Source organism: Pseudorasbora parva, chromosome 7, assembly GCF_024679245.1.
Source record: "Pseudorasbora parva isolate DD20220531a chromosome 7, ASM2467924v1, whole genome shotgun sequence".
Classification (NCBI taxonomy): domain Eukaryota; kingdom Metazoa; phylum Chordata; class Actinopteri; order Cypriniformes; family Gobionidae; genus Pseudorasbora; species Pseudorasbora parva.
The window spans coordinates 35992393-36015283 of record NC_090178.1 but is presented as its reverse complement, the minus strand read 5'-3'; the positions used below and the strand labels follow the sequence as shown (position 1 = coordinate 36015283).

At 38.0% G+C, this 22891-nt stretch overlaps 1 protein-coding gene across 4 annotated transcripts in view; it reads right to left on the bottom strand.

Annotated features, from left to right (window-relative positions):
• Positions 1 to 5335: 5335 nt before the first annotated feature.
• Positions 5336 to 22891, bottom strand: part of cnot10 (CCR4-NOT transcription complex, subunit 10) — a 41258-nt gene continuing 23702 nt past the window's right edge. For 2 of the 4 annotated variants that reach the window (XM_067449799.1, XM_067449800.1), the window contains exons 6-19: positions 19036 to 19122; positions 18770 to 18853; positions 18518 to 18635; positions 17412 to 17561; positions 17094 to 17299; positions 15519 to 15640; positions 15047 to 15226; positions 14792 to 14911; positions 8711 to 8824; positions 7169 to 7299; positions 7054 to 7089; positions 6096 to 6223; positions 5879 to 5954; positions 5336 to 5700 (exon numbers count right to left, since the gene is read on the bottom strand). In XM_067449799.1, the coding sequence (XP_067305900.1) occupies positions 5534 to 5700; positions 5879 to 5954; positions 6096 to 6223; positions 7054 to 7089; positions 7169 to 7299; positions 8711 to 8824; positions 14792 to 14911; positions 15047 to 15226; positions 15519 to 15640; positions 17094 to 17299; positions 17412 to 17561; positions 18518 to 18635; positions 18770 to 18853; positions 19036 to 19122 (1719 nt within the window). In that variant the 3' untranslated portion in view covers positions 5336 to 5533. The remainder of the gene's footprint in view (positions 5701 to 5878; positions 5955 to 6095; positions 6224 to 7053; positions 7090 to 7168; positions 7300 to 8710; positions 8825 to 14791; positions 14912 to 15046; positions 15227 to 15518; positions 15641 to 17093; positions 17300 to 17411; positions 17562 to 18517; positions 18636 to 18769; positions 18854 to 19035; positions 19123 to 22891) is intronic. The other 2 variants (XM_067449801.1, XM_067449802.1) reach the window with 1 other exon arrangement.

Here is a 22891-nt window from a genome sequence, read left to right as displayed (position 1 = left end):
AAGTTTGGTCCTGCTTTGGAAGCAGCCGGTGAGTAAATCAACTTCAAATGTCTCTGCTATTGGCTACCGTCGCATGAGTAAACATCAGTAAACGATACGATCGCGTGCTTCGTCATTCAAATGCACTAACGGTTACTCCATTGTTGTTCTGTATATCGTTACACTATTCTGACGTGCAAAACCGTTCTGCTTGCTACTTCTAAGGTCTAGTCGCATACAATAGTCCATAAACCGAATCATGTCCTCATACACTGTCTGCGAGTAAAGACACAGAAATGTGGAGAGGCCATTAAATACAGTAACTTACATACCACAGAGACGGACGTCCTGATGTTGCCGTTTCTCCTGTTCAGTTTATTTCAGCCTCAGATAAGATTTGATTGTGGATCATTATCTGTATTAGCTGAGATAGATGGGTTTCTCCACGCTTGAGGACGTCACCGCTTTGCGCGCTTGTGATTCTTTAGCTCCGCCCACACGATACGCCTCCAGGCGCTCGGTTTTTTCCGGAAAGACTCGGTACAGCCCATATTTCTTTTATAAATATGATAAAACTAAAGACTTTTCGGAGATATGAAGGATGCAATACTACTCTATAGGTACTCAAGATTGACATGAGATTGACTGAAACTGAGTGTATCACCCCCCCTTTAACTCCTACGGTGGCCGATTTAGTCCAAGATTAACATGGCAATCCCCCTCTTCACATTCGACACGGTGCCATCGAGTGTTAAAATGCGAAAGGCAAAGCTTGAATTTACGGGTATGTCCCTCTTTGGCTAATGTACTTTCAAGATGGAGGAGCAACATGGCGAACGGCATTCAAACCCCTCACCTGTATGTATTTTCAATGGCATATTTTAAACTTACGAGAATACTTTATTACTTGAAAGAAGTAAGTATACATTAATGAGCGCATATATTTTTGAAAGAACTAAGTGTTTTTAGCTAAGAATAAACTAAAAAAAGTTACACAGTGTAGCTTTAAGGGAAAAATAAGTTGGTTTAAAATTTCATGGCATCAACACATCTAAAGAAAATTTGGACAAGTCCATGTTTACTGCTGTGTGGCATCCCCTCTTCTTTTTATAACAGTCTGCAAACGTCTGGGGACTGAGGAGACAAGTTGCTCAAGTTTAGGAATAGGAATGTCCCATTTTTGTCTAATACAGGCTTCTCGTTGCTCGCCTGTCTTAGGTCTTCTTTGTCACATCTTCCTCTTTATGATGCACCAAATGTTTTCTATGGTGAAAGATTTGGATCATTTCTTCTATGCAGCCATGATGTTGTAATTGATACAGTATGTGGTCTGGCATTGTCATGTTGGAAGATGCAAGGTCTTCCCTGAAAGAGACGACAGTCCATTTTAAATGAGCATTGGCCCAGAGAAAACGCCTGCTCTTCTAGATCATGTTTGGATATGGCTTCTTTTTTGAACAACAGTTTTAGCCGGCAACGGTGAACGGCACGTGGATTGTGTTCACTGACAATGTTTTCTGTAAGTATTCCTGAGCTCATGTTGTGATTTCCATTACATTATCATTCCTGTATGTGATGCAGTGCCGTCTAAGGGCCTGAAGATCACAGGCATCCAGTATGGTTTTCTGGCCTTGACCCTTAGGCACAGAGATTGTTCCAGATTCTCTGAATCTTTGGATGATATTATGCACTGTAAATGATGATAACTTTCAACTCTTTGCAAATCTTTTCTGAGAAACTCTTTATGATATTGCTCCACTATTTTTCGCCACAGCATTGGGGAATTGGTGATCCTCTGCCCATCTTAACTTCTGAGAGACACTGCCACTCTGAGAGGTTTTTTAATACCCAATCATGTTGCCAATTGACCTAATAAGTTGCAAATTGGGCCTCCAGCTGTTCCTGTACATTTAACTTTTCCGGCCTCTTATTGCTACCTGTCCCAACTTTTTTGGAATGTGTAGCTCTCATGAAATCTAAAATGAGCCAATATTTGGCATGACATTTCAAAATGTAATTTGATAGGTTATCTATATTCTATTATGAATAAAATATAAGTTAATGAGATTTGTCAATTATTGCATTCCTTTTTTATTCACAATTTGTAAAGTGTCCCAACTTTTTTGGAATCGGGTTTGTATGTACATTTCTGAAATCCATTACTTGGAGAGAGTCACCTCTGATAACGGACCACTGTAAATTGTATTGTGAAAAGCAGCATACAAATACATTTGAAAATCGTGGGGTCTGCCTGGATAAAAATCCCTCGTCCACTTAAAGTTGGTGCGCACTTCAAAATGGCGACGGGGATTCCACGAGGGTAAGTGCTTGGGGAAGTTTCCGAGTGTAGGGGAGAGCGGGGCACAGCTTATCGCGTTTTGACTCTCTCAGTTTGTGTAGATTCACTTGGGGATCTACACATTTATTTTTCCACATTAATTTCACACATCTAGTACAATGATGTGGTTTTGTTTCATTAATGCAGTGTAGACTTTTTGTTTCTTGATTTCCCCCGATAGAATGGAAGTGAAATGTGACAACATGCCCTTTTCTCATGGTTTGGTTTCTCAATAAAATTCATAAAAGTCTAGATAGAATATCATATTTCAACAGTGTACCAACATTCCCCACCTGCTCAACTGGGATTTAAACTATTGCTTGTCTTCTGCTGTTTAGATTAAAGAGCATTAAAGAACTCTCTCAACTGTTAAATAACAGATACAAGATTACAATATCATCGCATTTGTTTTATTTTAAATTAACACAAGAACAGAATAAAAATGAACTTAAGAAAGTTACTTTTGCTATGGTTAAATAAATGTTCGGAAACTTTTTTCTTTAAATAATGTTGACATGGCAGTGAGTAAATACACTAAGTTTCATCATCCTGGTTTGTTTGGGAAGTTTTAAATGTAAATGAAGTTTTAAACCATGTGTGTTACAACTAACCCTGCGTTGGGTTGTGCCCACTCTTCCCTATCTAAAAGTGGAGTTATACACAGCCCTTATGGGATAGTAAAGTGCTCTTTGGATGTGCACTTAAGAACCTAATTAGAATTAGGTCATGTTGGACTTTTCCCCTACTTTATACTGTGAATTCAGACATACTCGTTTCATGTACAGCTTTTATATAGTAGGCAAATACAGATTTGGTCAACAACTAAAATGGGTGTCAAAAGGAACAAAGCAATACAAAATACACCCATTCCTGCAGATATACTGTTATCGTAGATATAGTGACAAACGTAAATAAAGCTTTTTCGATGTATTCTAGAAATGTGAAATCTGAGGAGCCTTCTTTGTTCTGAAAGACGGTGGAGCATTTCACTGACAGGAAAGGAGCGCCCCTCCTGCTCGTGATTGATGTGAGCAACCTCAGGATGCTGTATACGGACATTTGACGACTGGAGGGAAGGAATTCGAGCCCATATCAGAGCTTTCATTTGTTTACCTTAATGAAAGAGACTGCGGAAAATGATCTTTTCTCTGATAGCATTTAAAGACAAGGTAATGGTCAGTGCACCTTAAATCACTCTGTGAAATATTTGTCATCTTGTTTAAAGAGCACTATCATAAGGAGTCTTTGTTTTGTCTAAATTACTTAACAAAAGCGTTTTAAGGCCACCAGTGCTGTTTGAGAAATGGGCGTCCCTGCATTCCAAAAGGTCAAAACGGGGCAGGGCACAGCCCAGAAGGTCAGCTGGAGCCTGCAGGAAAATGTTTGTTGTCTGGCAGATGGGACCATGCCGGTTGTGAATAGTGATGAGAAGGGGTTCATTTGGGCTGAAATGTTTAATTCAAATCAATATGTTGTCAAAGTAATTTTTGTTTGATTCACAATCATTTGCTCTCACAACACTTTAGTTAGTGAAAGCGGTTAAAACTGGTTTTAAATTCACAAAATAATCCCTCTAGTCAGTGAAAGACCAGAAATAACCAACAGGCATTTGCCTAGGGCAGGGGTTCCTTTAAACTTTTTTTTGTCAGCTGAAGCCCTTAGATGATTTTATATATAGTAAACATGTGTGTCTATATTTATATTATTTTCATCACATTTACATACATATACATTCATATTATATATTTATTTATTTATTTAATGTGTGTATACCCAAGTACCGGTACTTCTGAATGGGCTTAGGCTTAGCGGGTTTGAACTGTTTAACTCTAGTGAAATAGTCAAACCAGCTTAAATGACTTTCATTTGCCAGACTGAATAAAATAATTAAATATGATAGGATACATGGAACTTAACTCCACAAGGTGACAGACAGATTGGGAGAAACCAGGCTCAGATGTCAGATAGTGGATAGGTAGCATTCTTTTATTTTTATTGAAGCTTCTGCTTGAAGATATGCCATGCAGGCATTTTGCTGGAGAGGGGTTGTAGTCTATCCAGCCGGATGGAACATGTATGTAGACTAACTTGCAATTCAAGTAGAAAAATAAACTCACAATCCCCTATTTAGGAAACCTTGGCCTATAGGGTGTCATGTGTTGCCACACCCGCACACATAGCTCAGATGCACGCTTCACATCTTTCGCCGCTCCTAGGGGTCACCCACCTACAAATCCCAGTTTATCCTTTAAGAATGCATAAAACAGCATGGCTATAAACAAGAAAGCTTGCTCAGCTGTAAATATAAGAAACCAACCATTGACCTGAAATTTGTATGGCATAGTTTACTTACCCACGATGCTCTAAAAATAGACAAAATTCAATTTTACAAACATGACAAGCCTCTTGGGGAACAAATCTAATGAGCTGCGTTTTGGCACTAGCATCTGGCTGGGAAAAAACCCATAAAGGCTTAAAAAAAGAGCTCTTTCTCCAAAGCATCATTGACAGAACGTCAGATTGGGGAAACAATGGGGAGAGATGTGGGTGGAAAAAGAGAGGGAGTGGGGGCAGAAGGATTTAGCATAAGAAAGACCCTGCATGAGAAAGGTGATGGGCCACCCTCAGGAAAAAAGGGCAAAAAAAGAGAGACCACACATGAAAGAAAACCGACATCTGTCCACCCACGCAAGGGACAAGCTTTTAGAAATCAGGACATTTATTTGAGTCTTATTCACCAATAGAGAAGGAATCAAGTTTATACAATTGAGATATTTAAAAGCTTCTACATTAAGGGCTGTTTTTTTATTTTATTTGCCATGACTGATGTCAGACAAGTGTCCATGATCTTATGCTAATTACATCTTAACAGTGACCTTTGGTCCATCGATTTTTAACATCCACGTGATCTCGCAATATAAGGGCTCCATGCAGATTTTCCAGAAATAATTTACTCATAATCTGTATAATTTCATATATGGCAGTTTGTCACTGACCCCATTAATGTCACACCACTAATAAGTGTAAATAAAATTTATTTATAATTTCATAGACCCCAAAACACATACATATTTCTAACCGACTTCAACAGACAACCAGTCTACAATTCTCTGGCTTGTTTTTTTGCCCCACCATCCATCTTGGTTGCTGCAGCCTCATAAATAAAATTTAAAAAGATGTGTTTGTGCATGTTTTTAGGGGTTCGTGTAAGTTTAATCACTTGCGCTGTACTTGTGTAAAGGAGGAGGGGGTCTGTATGGGCTGTACAGGCTGTGACGACTGGAAGGGAAGTGGTTTCTTGCGGAGGTCAGGGGAGGAGATGGGCTTGACGGAGGGGAGGAGCTGGTTCCGTTTGATGATCTGTAGGGCCAGCTGTGTGTTTCCTGTGGAAGAAATAATCACAGTTTTAAAAGATCCACACACACAAAAAAAACAGTTTGAAGTGACAAATGATTCCAGGTGAGGAAAGGTGACTGGAAACCCTCTGGAAATATAGGGACATTTCTCAGCAGGCACTGTGTAATTAAAATGTGTGTGTGTGTGTGTGTGTGTGTGACTCACCGTTCTGCAGTTCCAAGTAGACGCCCAGTAAAATGGCTTCCGGAGGAATCTCCTTAGTGTTTACCATTGAAGCAGCCTATATAGCATGGAATTAGAAAAGAAACGGATTGTAAGCCGGTATAAACTGTATGCATCTAGTGTCCACTGGGTATAATTGGGGGTTTTAATTGTGGTAAACTACACAAATGTGCGAGCTTCACGAGATAAGAGTGTTTACCTGATGGAGGCACTTGCGGGCTTTCTCGTACTCGCTTCTCAAGCAATACGCACTGCCCAGGTTGAACAGCATTGTGGCCCGGGCAGAACTTACTGAGCTAGGGTAACATAAAGGCGTCTGTTTCCCTGCTGCAACACACCAAAAGTAAATAATACATACAGTACATTATAAACAAATTATTTACATAATTTTGTATTGCATTGTTGTATTATATGTCTGATGTCCTGTTATGTTGTGCCTTGCGACTGTGCTGCAAACCCAACTGCCCCACAGGGAAAATAAAGTTAACTACTACTACTACTAACTACCACTACTAAATACTTCTACTAACTACAACTAGTAACATGTTATTCTGATTAAAATTATGAATTTATAAAACATAACTTAATAATAATTATAAGTATAGACTACAGGTAAATGGTTATTTCCCCTGCTTTGTGAAGTAGAAAAAATATATTTCTACAAAACTACAAAGGAATTATTGGTAATACTATTTCAAAGTGTCCTCCCCGTTACATATACAGTAATAACAGTAAATGATATACATAACTAAATCAAACTTATCCTAAACCAAACACTTATTATATAGTAAGACCATGTTCTTAATTATTACTTAGCAGTTAAAAGTATAATTACACAAAAACAAAGTAACCTTAAAATAAAGTGTAACTGAATTTTTTCCCCTAAAAGTCTACTTTAACTTCTTCAATAGATTACAAAATGTTTATATTTCTAATATTTCAGTTTTGGAAATAATATATTGAACCTTAAATACATATGAGGGTACATACATATTATTTAGAACAGTTGTATGAAAAAAAACTTTTTACTTAAAAATATCAACATGATATTTAATTTAGAAATTATGAACATGTTTGTTCATTATATAAGGGATATATTTAAACAATAGATGAATACACCAACAATTAAATAAAAAAGAAAAATTAAAAAAACTTACATGACTCCACAGGCTCCAGATCTCCTTTATCAGAACCTGTCATTAACAGCACAGGAGCATGTCAGTAACCTCACGTCACGTCCTGTATATTTTGATTGTGTGTATGTTTTTATACCTTGGTCTTGTTCGCTGGATGACACGCCTAACGAGACGTCAGTGACGTTCTCTGGGTTGAGATGTGCAATGGCGTCAGAGATTCTGTCCAGAGAGATTAGGGCTTCTGCAGCATATAGGTGACCCAGGAACCTGAGAACACACGCACCGCACAACTCATCAAAAATGTATTATCGATCAGCTGGATGCATTATTTAAAGCCACTTCTCAAGACTAAAGACTAAAACTAAACTGCTTTACATTATGAGTGCAGAGCTGATTTCTCTACTTAGTCTCAGCTTCGTCGGTGTCTGGAAAAATCAAGCTGGAATAAACTTAACCAGACACTGATGTCTTAAAAATGATAATATCATAAATCCGGATATTCCAGGACATTTACAAAATAGCACGTCCAGAGAACAGGGCTAATATATAGTTAACAAAATAAGTTCACACTTCAGCTGCATGGTCCGAACCGGACTCTGATTGCTCCCTCATCCCCGGTGGATTGTTCACACATTATATTATTGGGATCTGAACCAGCGTTCGCATCATTAAAGCAGCAGCTGAGTATTCCTGTTGCTTGGTAATGACATTACAGGGGCAACAAAATGCATTTCATTGCTCACCTCACTTTTATATTTTGGTTTTTGAACCTTTAGTTTTATTTAGTTATGTGTTTAGTAATGTGAAGACTTTACAGTCTTTAAATTTTTACATTTGAATACTCAGATTACTGTGTTGTTTCTCAGTTGAATGTTACTGTTAAATATATCTAATGTACTGTAGGCCTACCTAAAAACTTACAGAACGGTTTATTATTTAATATGTATCTTTGTTTAATTGTATTTGTCCTATTGTTTGTAATTTGCCTCTGTTCTTTCTTTTAATAACAAAGATAAATTAAAAGTTTTTGTTTACCTGGATGTTCATGATTTTAAGTTTTCAGGTGGATATAACTATATATTACCAAGATGAGCAGAGTTGTTTTTTTACAATGTTAAAATGACAGTCAGATTTGTTGACATCAAATTTTATGTAATGTTAAAAAACTGCTGTTCACTTTCAGAAGTTCTATGATGCTTTTTTTCCCCCAGAATGAATGTGAAACATATTTTAAAAACTGAAAATTAATTTAAATATTATTACAATTAATTAACAGACACAGCAATATTGTAGTCCATATTGAATACTGCATTATTTAACAAGTTATCGCATATCATGTTTTAAAAATAATAAAAAGAAAATCAGCTAGCAAGTCAAGTTTAGTTGAAGTATAGACAAAAATAAATAATCATAATAAAAATACTAATACAATTTAAATAATAATAGTATTACATGATACTAAAATTGCATACATGATACTAAAAGTCATAAGGAATAAAGCTTAAAAAAAAAATTTCCAGGAAAGGAAAGAACAATAAATAAAAAAACTGGTTGTACCATGCATCAAGGATCCCATCACTCAGGACTGGCCATTTTAGAAGGGTAAATATTTGCTGAATGCTGTGAGTGCAGGACCCATAAAAGATGTAAATCAGCAAAAGAAGAGAGACAGACTCACTTGAGTGATCCTGAAAGCTTCGTCTGATGCAAGAGCTTTTCTGCGTGGTTAAGAGCCATTAAGTTGTCCCCAAGAGCAAGAGCCACATATGCGCTGCAGGCTAGAATTGAGCACCTGTGAAGAGAGACAGACCAAAGAGAAGCGAGCAGGTGAAAAAAAGAGAAACATTCTTTGCATGAGTCAGTGTAAAAGAGCCACCACTAACTCAGCTGATGAGTCATCTGCCTCACGAATGGTGTAAACACAAACAGGGTCCAAATCATTTAGCGATGAGATCAGTAAAACACATTCAGACTGAAATGCATGTTTGAGCTGTTTTAACTTAAAGCAACATGTTCGTGTATAATATGCAAATGCCATCGTTTAATTAGGAAATTTAAGTAGCTTTTAAAAATGCATCTAGTCAAGGAATATACACATTACTGGTGAGCATCTCAAGACAAAACAATGGCAGTGACATTTTAAAGGGGTGGTTGCATTTTACTTTTTTAACTATAGTTAGTGTGTAAAGTTGCTGCTTGAGTATAAACAGTATCAAAGTTACAGCGCTGAAAGCTTAATGCAAACGGAGATTTACGGAGATTTAAAGTTACGGCAGTTTATTGCCTACAAAAACGGCCGGTTTAGACTACAACGAGCTTCTTCCTGGGTTGGTGACATCATAAACCTGCTAGTCACCAGAGATGTGACTTCTGCCCGTAATGGTAAGGGGCGTGGCGTTTCCGGACAACCTGTGCTTGGCACTTCAGCCAATAAAAATACATCAAACTACATTTGGCCATCTAACCAATATAAGACCGCTTCGTTTTTCGGAGGGGAGCGAGGACGGAGGAACTGAATGAAGTGAAAAGATATATCCTCGCTCCCCTTAACGTCACTTTAAAGCGCCGTCAGTTAATGATGACTGCACCGCTGGATTTAGTCGGGATTCTTGAACATTAGAGATAACTATTTATATTATGAGCTTCAGACTCCACAAAATACCACATTTGTCCATATTTGAATTAACATTATCAGTTATTATTAACAATGAATTCCAGTTATTAACTGCTTTTTATTCATTGTATAGTATTAGTTTCTATTTGTTTCGTTCCTTTTCTTGTGCTTTGATAGAATTCTGCAACTGTCAGGTGTTGTTATTTGACAAACATTTCCGTCTTGTACATGTAAACATAGTAATACTAATGAATAAACTGTGGCACGATATGAAGGTGGAGGAGAATTAATGTGTATGTTTAGTCGATAAAACACTTCCGCAAAGGATACTCCAGTGTATCTTCGCTCATGACTCCTCAGGAAGCCTCCTCACTCCTCGAGCCTCGTCTCCTCGTGGTGCAATTAGAGAATTGAGATCACCTGAAAGATGGCTGAGCTCCATCGTTTTCCGGGTCATAGGATGGAGGATGGAGGAGCGAGGAAACGAGGAGGGATATTGAGAAGCACCCTTAGTCTGGAATAGGCTTAAACCTTGTCTGTAAAATCAGGGGTAAGACTTTCTAAGGAGCACCATCAAATCTAATTCGGATTGAGCTCAGTCAGATCAATCGCAGTGCTTGCATGATGGCTTTTCAATCGGATTGAGTCGTCAATGCAATATATCATTATCTAAATCGTAAGCAAATATAGCTAATGATCAATATTTGCTGTAAACAAAAACTTGCATTAAAGCAAAGCATTCACAAACCAGGGAAAAAAACGCATCCATTGACAGGATTGCAATTGTTTAACAATGGAAATTTCTACGGTACCTAGAGGTGATCAGGCGCTCCACTAAAATCCATCCTAACTATATTAAGGGCTAATTTACTACATTTTAACAGCTGTCCTATTATGGCTTAGATTAACTGTACATTTAAACCAGTCAAATTTCTATCAGCTTTTGAATTATACTGAGAAATCTTTACTGCCTGGTGAGTTTTAGGCCATTTTGCTTATAGAAGAGTTTTATTTTCAATGAAACTCCTTTTGTTTGTAATTATTTTACCTTTTAAAAATTCAGACTTGATGTGAACAGGCCACAGAATTGTGGATGCACATGAACTAGTGTACATTACCAGTTATTTCAATGAAAAATGATTTGAATATAATCTTTGCTTATCTTCCTAAACGCCAAGCTTCGCTGACAGGGGGAAACAAGAGAAATGCTCGACGCTCTGAGTGGCTTTCTGTGACACAATAGCCTGCAGGATTCCAGGAAGAGCCCTTTGAGTAAATGGTGCCCAGGCACATAAAAGTGTCAGTGTATTAGGGTGTCAGTGCAGGGTCAACACAATCCACACACCACACCCCTTCCCCTCACAGCAAACCACGTCCGGCCAGCCCTCTGGAGCAGACTGTCCCGCTGGATCAAAGATGAGGGGGAAGGGGAGAGTGTGGGATGGAGGTGGGGTTGAGGGGCTAATCAATTCCTGAGGTAAAAAACTGAGTAATGTGAGAGTGAACGGTGAAGTGGGGGTGTAAAATAAGAGAGAGGTGTATTGTGGGCTAGCCAGCGGAGACTAAGAGACTGTGTTAGTTAAAATAATGGAGGTTAACTGGCTTTACTGCAGTTACTAATGTAATTAGCAATTGTTGCATTTTATGTTATTTGTGAACTAAAGAATTTGAATGGGGTTTGTATCGAATTTATCAAATCTATTTCTAAACCATAATGAGCACACTATAGAAACAACAATACAAAAAAATTATATGTAACATTTGGTTTTAGACTTTTTTTAATGTTAGCTATTGTTTGGAATAACATACTACCATTTGAGACTAAATCTGCATGGAATAACATATCCCACTATGATCTTGAAGCGGAAGTGATGAATGAACAAGAAGAATTATCAGCTGTCATTTTGTTTTGTTCTTTCTAAGATGATAATTTATATGTCAAAAGTTGTATAAATTATATGTGTAAATTGTTACTCAAAATTTGATGTAAAATGTAACCGTTTGTAAGGGTTTCTGCAGGTTATATTAAGAAAAATGTTAGACCAAATAAAAAACATTTAAGTAATAAAAGGGATACATCTATGTACACAATGTAAATCTCTGGGGAGAAACACAAATTTGAAAATACTACTTGCAACCGATATCCATAACTTTTTAATTTATAAAAAAAGAAGAAGTTTGAACTCATCCACTAGAAAATGGAAATAACGTTTACTGTCCTTTCTGATCACACTGCAAAAAAATTAAATGATCTTTCTGTTCTTCTGAAATGGTCTAAAGATTCTTATCAGGATGCATTTACTGGAGATACAAAATGACAGAATATGAAGTCTTGGTTTATTAAAACAGGAATAAATATCTGCCAATGGAAAAATCAACTTAATTGACATATAATTGTTTTTGTTTTAAGCATGAACGTAAATACTTGTGTTACATTTTTCAATACTTTTTTTATTTAAAGATGTTTAGATATCTGTATTGGAAAACATAAAACTTTTTTTTTTTTTTTGCAATCCATGCAGCATTTAATGCACAATCTTTCTGCTCTCATTTAAAGCAGCACTTGGCAACTTTTGCTCTCGGGGTCCCCCTACAGTTTGGAAAAAATAATGTCCTCAACTACTGTCGTAAGCTCTGTTATCCTACAACAGGGGATGCCATCGTGCAGGCATTTGTTGACATGACAACCCTGATAGCCCTGAACTAGTGATGAGCGGGTCGTCTCATAACCCATGGACCCCGTATGTCTATTTAATGGTTGCGGGTGCGGGGCGGGTTGTAAAAATATATACAGTTGTGCAGGGCGGGCCAAATAATTTCATAAAAGCGGCCCCGCGGGTTGGTGCAGCACTAACAGTTACCCTGAACACTGCAGGAGGAGTTCACATGCAGGTGTGAACATTCTGGTCTCATGTGTGAAATGTCTTCATCCCAGGTACAGTCAGTGGCATATGTTTCAGCATGTCATATGAATATCATTTCATGGGTTTTATTTTTTTCAAATGCCAAATAATCGCGATGCTCACGTTCACAAGCCAGCGTCATTATAGTAGTCTATTGGTTACCGTTTTACAGAATCTATATGATACTTCAATTCAATGTTTGAGTGGTAGGTAATCATAACAAGCATGACAGCATCGGTCGGGCACGCCTCCTTCAGCTCACGCCATCGAGCAAACGCTGGTCCAATGTTGATCCTAGTTCTGCCTTAAATCCGATCACTTTTTCGTTTCCTCTTATTGCTTTCCTCCAACAAAACCCTTGCTTTCTTATTTGTCTGTGCTGCGTCGGATATCGTTGGGCTCGCACGTCCGAATTTAAGGAAGTGTGGGTGTTGGTGGAAGCAGGCCAATTTTGTAGTTCTTTTTGTTCTCGGGTTACTACCCGAAACTTGAAGTTTAAAAGTACGATTAAAAACGATACAGACCCCGTCAAGCTATGGCAGACATGTCATTCAACCTATTGTAAGTCGATGCATCATCACAAGAGTCTTGAAAATATATTATGAAGGTTGAAAAGTTACCTAGTGCTGATTAAGGCCTTTCTTATAAGGCCTTGATTTGTATAAGGTGGAAAAGATGTGATAAGATTCATGTGATATGATAAAATGTAGGATACTACAGCTTGAAACTTTCACAAACTAATTTTCATATAAAATGAATACTGAACAAACATGTTCCTAATGATGCATAATTGGTTTAAATGTCAATGACATGAATGAAGGAGTTAGCTTTCTGTGCTGGCAAGTGCCCTCGAGGAAGACATTGTCTCACACGAAATGATTACACTGCAAAAAGTGATTTCTTTCTTAGTATTTTTGTTTCGTTTTCCAGTACAAATAAAGCTTAAAGGCGCAGAATGCAAGTTTCACTGCTAGAGGTCGCTTATTCAAAACAATAACTAAAGACACGTTTCCACCACGGGAACTTTACCCAGGAACTAGGGACTTTGGGGTGGTCCTCGTGTGTTTCGACCGCAGGAACTAAAACTAGGAGTCTAAAAGTTCTGGGTAAAAATTTCCCCTGCAAAACAGCCCCTTAAAAGTTCAGGAACTTGGGCGCTAACCATGCTAAATGGTTGAGCTCACGCAGCATTTTATTTCAACCTAAAAGTCTGTTGTGCGTGCTTTGAGAGTCGTTTTCTATTCAAATCAACAATGGAGTTTAAAAAATACGACTGATGGACAAGATGACGAGGTTTAGGCTTTATTAAGTTTATTTGCGGAGGACAAAAACCTGTAACAAGCAGAGCGTCCTTGCGTTATACACCCGCCTATAGGCACATATTCCAAACATATTATATCACTCTTTAAATAACACAAAAATACTTCGCCATTGACTTTATACCAGGTTTTTGTTGGTCAATGGGGCAGTCGAGTTCAGTTGCCTCAAAATAGCAACACGCCAGCAATGCGCCTGAAAACACCTCGTTTTCAGACCAAGACGTGAAAATGGTAACAGAGTTGGGCTGAAACCTGCCAAAAATCACACCTCATTGCTGGTGTATGATAGGACCCAGAGAGTGGAGTCATGGGAGTTGTTGTCTTCACCTCCACAGCTGTTTTTGCTTTATAGGGTATATCTTTGGCGACAAAACCCATAGCAAATGATACTAAACGAATTGTGCTCCATCACGAATGTGCAAAACAAACAACGGTGGCTTGCTAGATGCTACCAGATATAAAATTGTGGATTTATCTGGATTTAAACATTGTTGGAAACTCATGAGACTTAACTTGTAAGTACACAATTCAACAAAACATAATGTTCTAGAGGTTTTTTTTATTGTACAAATCTTACATATTGTACCTTTAACATTCATAAATCAAGAAATATTTACTTACACAAAATACGATATTATATATTGTTTTCTGAAAAAGGATTAACAAACTTAAGCGTTTTAAATGTCATTGTTTACTTAGATGCATAAACGTAATTTTGATTTAACAATTTTAACATAAGCCTTAACGTCATTTTGCTTTAGTATTCTTGATTTAGGAATTTTCAGATATTTGCACTGGAAAACTGAGTAGGATAGTCACACTGAGCCAAATCAAATGTGTTAAAGCGGCCCTTCAAATAATCCTCAGGCTCTTTTTATATATGAAGTGAAAATTAATTCCAGAAAAGTCTCCTGTAACCTCACCTGAGATTCTCCACCTCCTGTTTCCTCAAGGGTGATGAGGGAGCAGCAGGAATGAACTTATCTCCCTCTTGGGTCTTCCCACTGTCAGTCAAAGAAAAAATCCAATTCACCAGAGCATCGCTAAACAGCATCAAAGGGTGAGAAAAGTGAATCTGACAAGTTCTGAAATGTGCTCAGCAAATTCAGTCTTCAACTGTATTCAATCTAGTCTGGGATCTCATTGTCGGCATTGGGGCTGCATGCATGTACATGTACCTGCAGGCATCGCTGGTCTCGCTGCCGCTTTCCGTGCTGCCCGACTGACTGCAACTCTTGGAGCCGCTGTCTGGTTTGCTGTCATGCTGCTGGTGCTCGGGCAGCAGGAGCAAAGCGTTACGCAGACAGATTGCTGCAAACTCCATACTGGCTACTGGGATTGCTGCTGACTGGCCTTCACTGCACACCAACACAAATACAGGTATGCAAATCCATTTTAGCAAAGATGTGCATTGAAAAGACTTTAGGATTTAATAAGTTGGAAACCTAAAAGGTGGGATATGCATTTTCATGGAGTCACGATGTCTTTGTATGCTCCTTCTGTGAAGAAGTGCAACAGGATGACACCTTCTGGAGAAACTCTGACATTACAGTACTTTCACCAATTTGAAATCTAGTAACACACCTCCAATCAGGCAGACAATCTCACACAGCTACTTTAGTCATGTCATGCCCAATCAATCTTCCTCACCTGTAAATTGTGTTTTGTGTGGACTGTGATGCTAGGACAATTTTGCGATGGTAGCCCTGCCCAACAACAGCCTGCACAATCCCCTTTTTACTGGGTAAACCTTTAGTTTCCTGCTCCGAACTCTGGAAAAACAGAAAAAAAAGCTTATTAAAGAAACAACTCCAATATGTCAAGGATATTATACAACTTCAAATGATTCTAAAAATCCACAAGTCATTACCCAAAGCATTTCTTACTTTAAAAGACCTTAAAGATTTGGGCTGCATTTTTCAAAAGAGAATATTGATGGCAATATGCTTTTGGGAAACAGTATTGGTCATACCAAGTTTTCAGATTTTAATAAAAAAACAAGAAATACACCACAGTCTGAAATACTGTGAAAAAATTGTTTGCATACATTTTATACTTTTGTGTCATTTAAGCATTTGGTGTGAACAGGCCTTTAAACAAGGCAACATTTTTTTGTCTTTGTACAGATGTACAGTACCAAAACGTTTGGGGTTGGTAAAATGTATAAAAGTTTTTATTAAATAGGTGAAATAATTGAAATAATAACTTGAAATAATTTCCAGTTCCAGGATTAATTTTCTTATATGCACAAAATAAAATGTAAAAATGCATTATCACCAAAACCCCATCCCCCACCTTACAATCCAGTAACATTGAAGGCACAATGTGTAGTATTTATGAGGAACTATTTATGAGGAATGCAATATAATAAACTGTTTTTAATGGAGTATAAAGACCTTACAAAATGTACTGTTATGTTTTTATTCCTTAGAATGAGCCACTTCGATCTACAACTATTTAACATTAGGAGTGTAACGGTACACAAAACTGATGGTTTGGTACGTACCTCGGTTTTGAAGTCATGGTTCGGTACTAGTTCAATACAACAGGGGAGAGAAAACTAAATATAAAATTGTTTTTGTCTGGGGGGATTCAGCCTACATTCAGTATGAGTAAAATACTTAAGCAATGTTAAAATCAGATATTCTAAGACTTTTACTTTAAAAGTGATATTGGAATTGATGACTTGTAATGGGAGTCATTTTCGCCTGTAAGGTATCTGTACTTTTACTTTGGTATCGTTTCCAGGTACTCTTTACACTTGTCAATCTTACCAACCCTAACGTTTGAATTGTAGTTAAGTTTTAGTAAAGGGTTAGTTCACCCATAAGCGAAAATTGTGTCAATAATTACAGCAGTTGTTCCAAACCAGCAAGACTTTTGTTCATCTTCAAATTAAAAGCCTAAACTAAATCTGTTCATCATATAAAGTAATTGTGATCATATAAAGTGATATAAAATGTGGACTAAACCACCCAATTCATAAATGATTAGTTTAACGTTCTCTTTATTAATTTCCATCAAGAAGATATTCATTTGTGCTCTGAAGATGAATGGAAGATTGGAAGAAGATTGGTTTGGACCAACATGAGAGTGAGCAATTAATGACAGAATTTTCATTTTTGGGTGAACTAATGCTTTAAGAAAAGACATATTCCTGCCACGTTTGAAAAGCAAAAGTCCTTTCACTTAAAAGTTTAAAAACATGTAGGTTAATGTCTGTACCCCTTTATTAGCTGTGATGCAGCACTCAGCGAGTCGGAGCCAGAGTCGAGGGCTGGAGTGATACACCTGCACCGCCTCCATCAGACATTCAAACGCTGCCAACGGTCGCCCGATATGTAGTAACTGAATCCCACAGTTATACAGCAACTCATAGCGCTTATTAGCTAATAAAGCACACATGGGGATGCCTGTAAACATCTTAGCTGCTGTGGAAAAAAATAAAGAAAAATAAAGTTAATTTATCACAGCTACATTTTATTTTCAAAAATCTGCAAATGATCTATTATGAAGGATGTAGGAGGTTTTCATTTCTCTTACTCTGCCCATTACTGCCATCACCAAGCTGGGCGCATGTGTTGTCATTTTCTTGAAGTGCTTTTTTAAAGTAAAACAGACCCAGGTTGTGCTTTCCCATGGCAAAATGGATACAACCAAGATTATTCCAGAACATACACCTTACACATTCACCTTCAGTGGGAAAAAAAGGACAAATCTGAACAACAACAATCGCAGAAAAGAAAACCTTTTGACTGGAACATTTCAAGTGATGTGTTTAACCTGTTAATGGGTTAGTTCACCCAAAAATGAAAATTATGTATTAATGATTCACCCTAATGTCTTTCCACACCGGTAAGACCTCCGTTCATCTTCGGAACACAGTTTAAGATATTTTGTATTTAGTCGGAGAGATTCTGTCTCTCCATTGAAAATGTATGCACAGTCCCTTTCCAGAAGGACCAGAAATGTAATAAAAACATCATCAAAGTAGTCTATATGTGACATCTGTGGGTTAGTTAGAATCTCTTGAAGCATCAAAAATACATTTTGGTCCCAAAATAACAAAAACTTTGACCTTATTCAGCATTGTCTTCTCTTCCAGGTTTGTTTTCAATCCTCAAACAGTTATGAATTGTATTTGATTCATGATTCAGATCGTGTGTCACTGCCAAACTGCTGAAATCACGTGGCATTGGCGATCCGAATTCTGAATCTGAATAACTAACCCACAGATGTCACATAAGGACTACTTTGATAATGTTTTTATTACCTTTCTGGTCCTTCTGGAAAGGGACAGTATACTGTGCATATGTTTTCAATAGAGAGACAAAATCTCTTTATAGTAAATATAAAATATCTTAAGCTGTGTTCGGAAGATGAAAGGAGGTCTTACGGGTGTGGAAAGACATTAGGGTGAGTCATTAAATGACAAATTTCATTTTGGGGTGAACTAATGGATACTTTTTAAAAATAATTTACTAAAATTTCTACTGTGTATTTTAAGTGTCTGATACCACAGATTTAAATGATTATGGTGTAGAAATATCTCAGATTACATGGAAGAGATAAAACAGGGATCTCTTTTTTTCATTGTAGAAGCACATGTGTGTTTTTTACCAATGGTGCACATTATAGAGGTTGTGTACCTGTTTTCAATGGTCCTGGATGCTCAGCAATATTTGAACTGTTGAGGAGTTTAACAGCTTTACGATAATTTCCCCTCAAATACTCAAAATTACTCTTCAGGAAAAGTGAGGGCGCAGACTGAGGGAGGAATGTGTAAATACAGACAGTCAATGCAAGTTACATTAAAAGTGTATTACACGTGCAGGTGTACCTGACTAACATTTACAGTGTTCCATGTTTTGTGTGAATCTTTAGATTGTGTATCTCCTCACATTTCCAGATGTGTTCATCACAGATTTGATTTCCCGTTTGCAGGCCTTCAGTGACTTCATCTGGATATAGGCTCGTACTTTAAACTGCACACAAACATATCCAAAACAGCTTGGTTTTTGTTGTTCATGGTTTCTAGCTGATCAGTATATATTGTTTTATATATAAGTTTAGAACTAATAAACAGTCAACTCTATTTTCAACCCTTATTATTTTAGGTTATGTTCAGTTGGAGTGCTGTAACATTCATTATGCTCACTGCTCTCACCTGGTGCATCTTTGATTTAGCTGCCTCGATCATAGCTGTGAACTCTGCTTTCAGGGCAGTAGATTCCTTACTCGTGCTGCTGGCGCTCTGTAAATGACACATGATTCAAAAAGTTGAGAACAGAATCTGGAGCAACAACTCTCAATTTAGCATCTCACAAAGTAGCTTTTTTAAATTTATTTTTTACCCATTCTTCATTTTCTAGGGCAGGACCTGGTGAGCTACAGCCAGAGGTTTGGTTAAGTGAAAATGTTCCATTTACAAACAATGATCATTTAAAATGCTTTCTGTTACTTTGTCAGATAAAAACGTGACTTTATTTTAAGGTGACAGTTATGCGTTACTACATGCTACATACTATAGTAAATTGTAGGGCTGTGTATTGCCAAGACTCTGGCGATATAATACGTATCACGATACAGGGGTTACGATACGATATATTGCAATATATTGCGATATTTCTTTTTTGTGTGTTTTTGTTTTTTATAATTTAAAAGAATTAAGAACACAACCATAAGCCTAAAACACGAGACAAAGTATTTTATTTAATTAATACAGTATAATTTATATCACTAATCATATGCAATGTGCAATTTAAGTTGAGGGAAATGTAAAGTTACTGCAGGATTCTTTATGTGTAAATGTTTTAAAGGTTCACAGTATAGCAGTGGCTATTTAACAACAGAAAGCACAGTCCATTTCATGACTGAATGACTGTTTGTTTTATATTTAACACAGTAGGGCTACTACTATCTCACAGAACGCGTTTTTGTAGCGAGGCGCCTTTTTTGAATGGATTTCGTTTGGCAGAGAGCGTTAGTGATGGGAAGTTCGGTTCTTTTCCGCGAACCGGTTCTTTCGGACAGTTCGTTTCAATGATCCGGTTAAAAAAACCGGATCACCGGTTCTTTTACGTCTTTACGTAATGACGTCATTTCTATCATCCCGGCGGATGAATATACATTCAAACATCCATATAAAGTATTTGTAATCAAAACTTAGTATAGTAATAATTATAATTGACATCATCATCATCTTGGAAACATTTTTTCATTTATGTTTAGCAACAGCACTCAATACAGTTCACAAAATCGAACTGAATCGATTTACAACATCTACTTCAAGATATTAGTTTTATTTCTAGAGAGACTGTCACTGTCACTGTCGTGCACACACTGATGTTTTACACGGATTAAATAAACTTACATTGACATAATACTTACACAAATCCTCAGTTCACCCGGGCTCATGTATTATCAGCATCAGCTGTCCCAGTCCGAGAGAAACAGTTCGGTTACGCCGCTCTCACGCATGCTCAGTATCTCAGCTCACCGGTTCTCAGAATCGAACATGTCCGAAAGATCGAATGTGTCCGATAGAAACGGTTCTCGATTCTGTACCAGTGATCCGTTGCAACCGGTCGATCTGACTCGAGAACCGCTGTATCAGTGTGTGTGTGTGTGTGTGTTGTGTGTGTGTGTGTGTGCTGAGCACAGGGTGCTGAGCTGCGAACTGCTGCTAGCTGAATAGTCTATATCATAGGCTACTGTTTTGATTACATCTATTTTAAAATCTTTATCGACTTAGAAATTAAATAAGATAAAAGCTGTTCCTGAAAATATCATGCATTATTGATAAAACAAATAAATGTTTAATTTGACCGTTTTACAATCTATTGTTTCCAAAACTTTAAAATAATACAGTGACAGCTTTGTTATAATGTTTCCAAACGTGATTAGTTTTAAATACACTTAACCTGCATTTCGTTCCTCTGAACAAATAACACGCATGCGCAGCTCATCGGCTCATCGGTTCTCAGTATCGAACGTGTCCGATAGAAACGGTTTTGATTCTGTACTGCTGATCCGAGGGTCCGACAACCGAACCGGTACGTTCGGTTACACGCGCATGCTCAGTATCAGCTGCTCGTGAGTTCATCAGATCTCTCAGCAAAACATCTCACTTCAGCTAACGATTGGAGTTACAGCATCTACTTCAAGATATTCGTTTTATTTCTAGTTTGAGAGACTGTCACTGATGGCAGAAAGTTAATATCTACAGTATTTGTGGGATCAGCCCTGATTTGAGACGCGAACCGTTTAGAACGATTCAGTTCGATTTGGTGAACTGGTTCGACCGGTTCACTATAAAGATCCGGTTAAAAAGAACGATTCGTTCGCGAACCGGACATCACTAGAGAGCGTTATGCGCGCTGCTTATGCGCCCTGGGCGCCTCGCGTTTAAACCGCTTGCAGCAGCTCGCGTTTTTGAAGGAGCGCATGAAGTTGAAAAAAGTCCACTCTGAGCAGAAAAGCGCGCAACATCATCATGCTTATTTTCTGTTGTCCAATCGAATGAATGAAGCGGCGGGCCTTCCGTTGTGTTGACCGTTACATTGATTTGACTGACAAGTGATTCGGGCGTTGCCTAGAAACATTAAAGCGCACTGCTCATTTTTGAATGAAAAAACGCCGACCAAAAAAGGGAGTGCAGTGCGCCTCGCGTTTTCGAACCTGAAAAACGTGTTCTGTGTGATCGGGGCCTAAAGCTGTTTTCTATAAAGCAGTCTATTTTAAAAAAAGTGCTATTTCAGGTAACGTTACTGAACTGCAGAGCTGGTGCATCCATCTCCACATCACTATTATCTTTCGTTCTCCTGCCACCGCTGTCAGTTTTGGAGTGTGTTTATTTTGTTACTGAGAGGAAAACGTGCAGGACATTCTATCGAAACGCTTCTCAGCAGCGCGGGTGACGTCAGGATGTTAAGCAAGCTCTCTGTTTCAATGTGTTTCCCGAGTATTAGATTATAACTTGGCCTATTTTGCAAACAAAATGATTCTTGTCGATTTCCTTAGTGGCTTCTTTTTGCCAACATGAGTCCACACTTCAGCTCTGTGTACTGCAAGAGCGGAATAATGCTATCGTCTTGAGAGCTGGGTTTGCTAATGTAACACTAGTGATGCACGCACTTTCACTTTGCGCTTCTCCGGCTCCGCGTCAGTTATACGTTCTGAGATAACACTGCCATCTAGCGGTTGGGTGTTACAGTCTGGTTTAATCTGAACACAAAGCCACGAATCTTGGATGTAAATAAATTAGGGCCGGGACTCGATTAAAAAAATTAATCTAATTAATTAGAGGCTTTGTAATTAATTAATCGAAATTAATCGCATTTTAATCGCATATAAATATTTGACCTGAGAACGATGAGAAGTAATTTTTCACATGTATTTTTAGTATACCATTGAATGATGACTGAATACATAAGCTTAATCAACAAAATATTGTTTATTTATTTCAGCCCAGCAGACCAGCGCAATGTTTGCCATTAAGTTTAGCAAAAGCATATTTAGGGCCCAAGCCCTGAAAGGGCGCAGAGCCCTATTGTTCTTCTAAGGATTATTTGTTATTAGGGCCCAAGCCCTGAAAGGGCGCAGAGCCCTATTGTTCTTCTAAGGATTATTAGGGCCCAAGCCCTGAAAGGGCGCAGAGCCCTATTGTTCTTCTAAGGATTATTATTATTTATTATTATTTTTTTTACCGACTATTTGGGCATTTTTGGGGCCCTTCCCATGCTCGAAAACTCTTGAAACTTTGCACACGCATCAGAATGCGCGGCCATCAGGGCCGGGCTGAGGCTGGGACCCGGGCGTGGCAGGGGGGCTCGACAGCGCCCCCTAAAGTGGGCTCTGAAAACGGGGTCTATAAATCAAACACACTTGCACGTACATATATGAAACTCGGTACACATATAGAGCTCATCGGGCCGAACAACTTTCGTGCTCTAACTTATGCGTTAGCCCAACAGGAAGTGAGCTATAATGGGTTGTTCGGAAAACGCATGCTCTGGAATTTG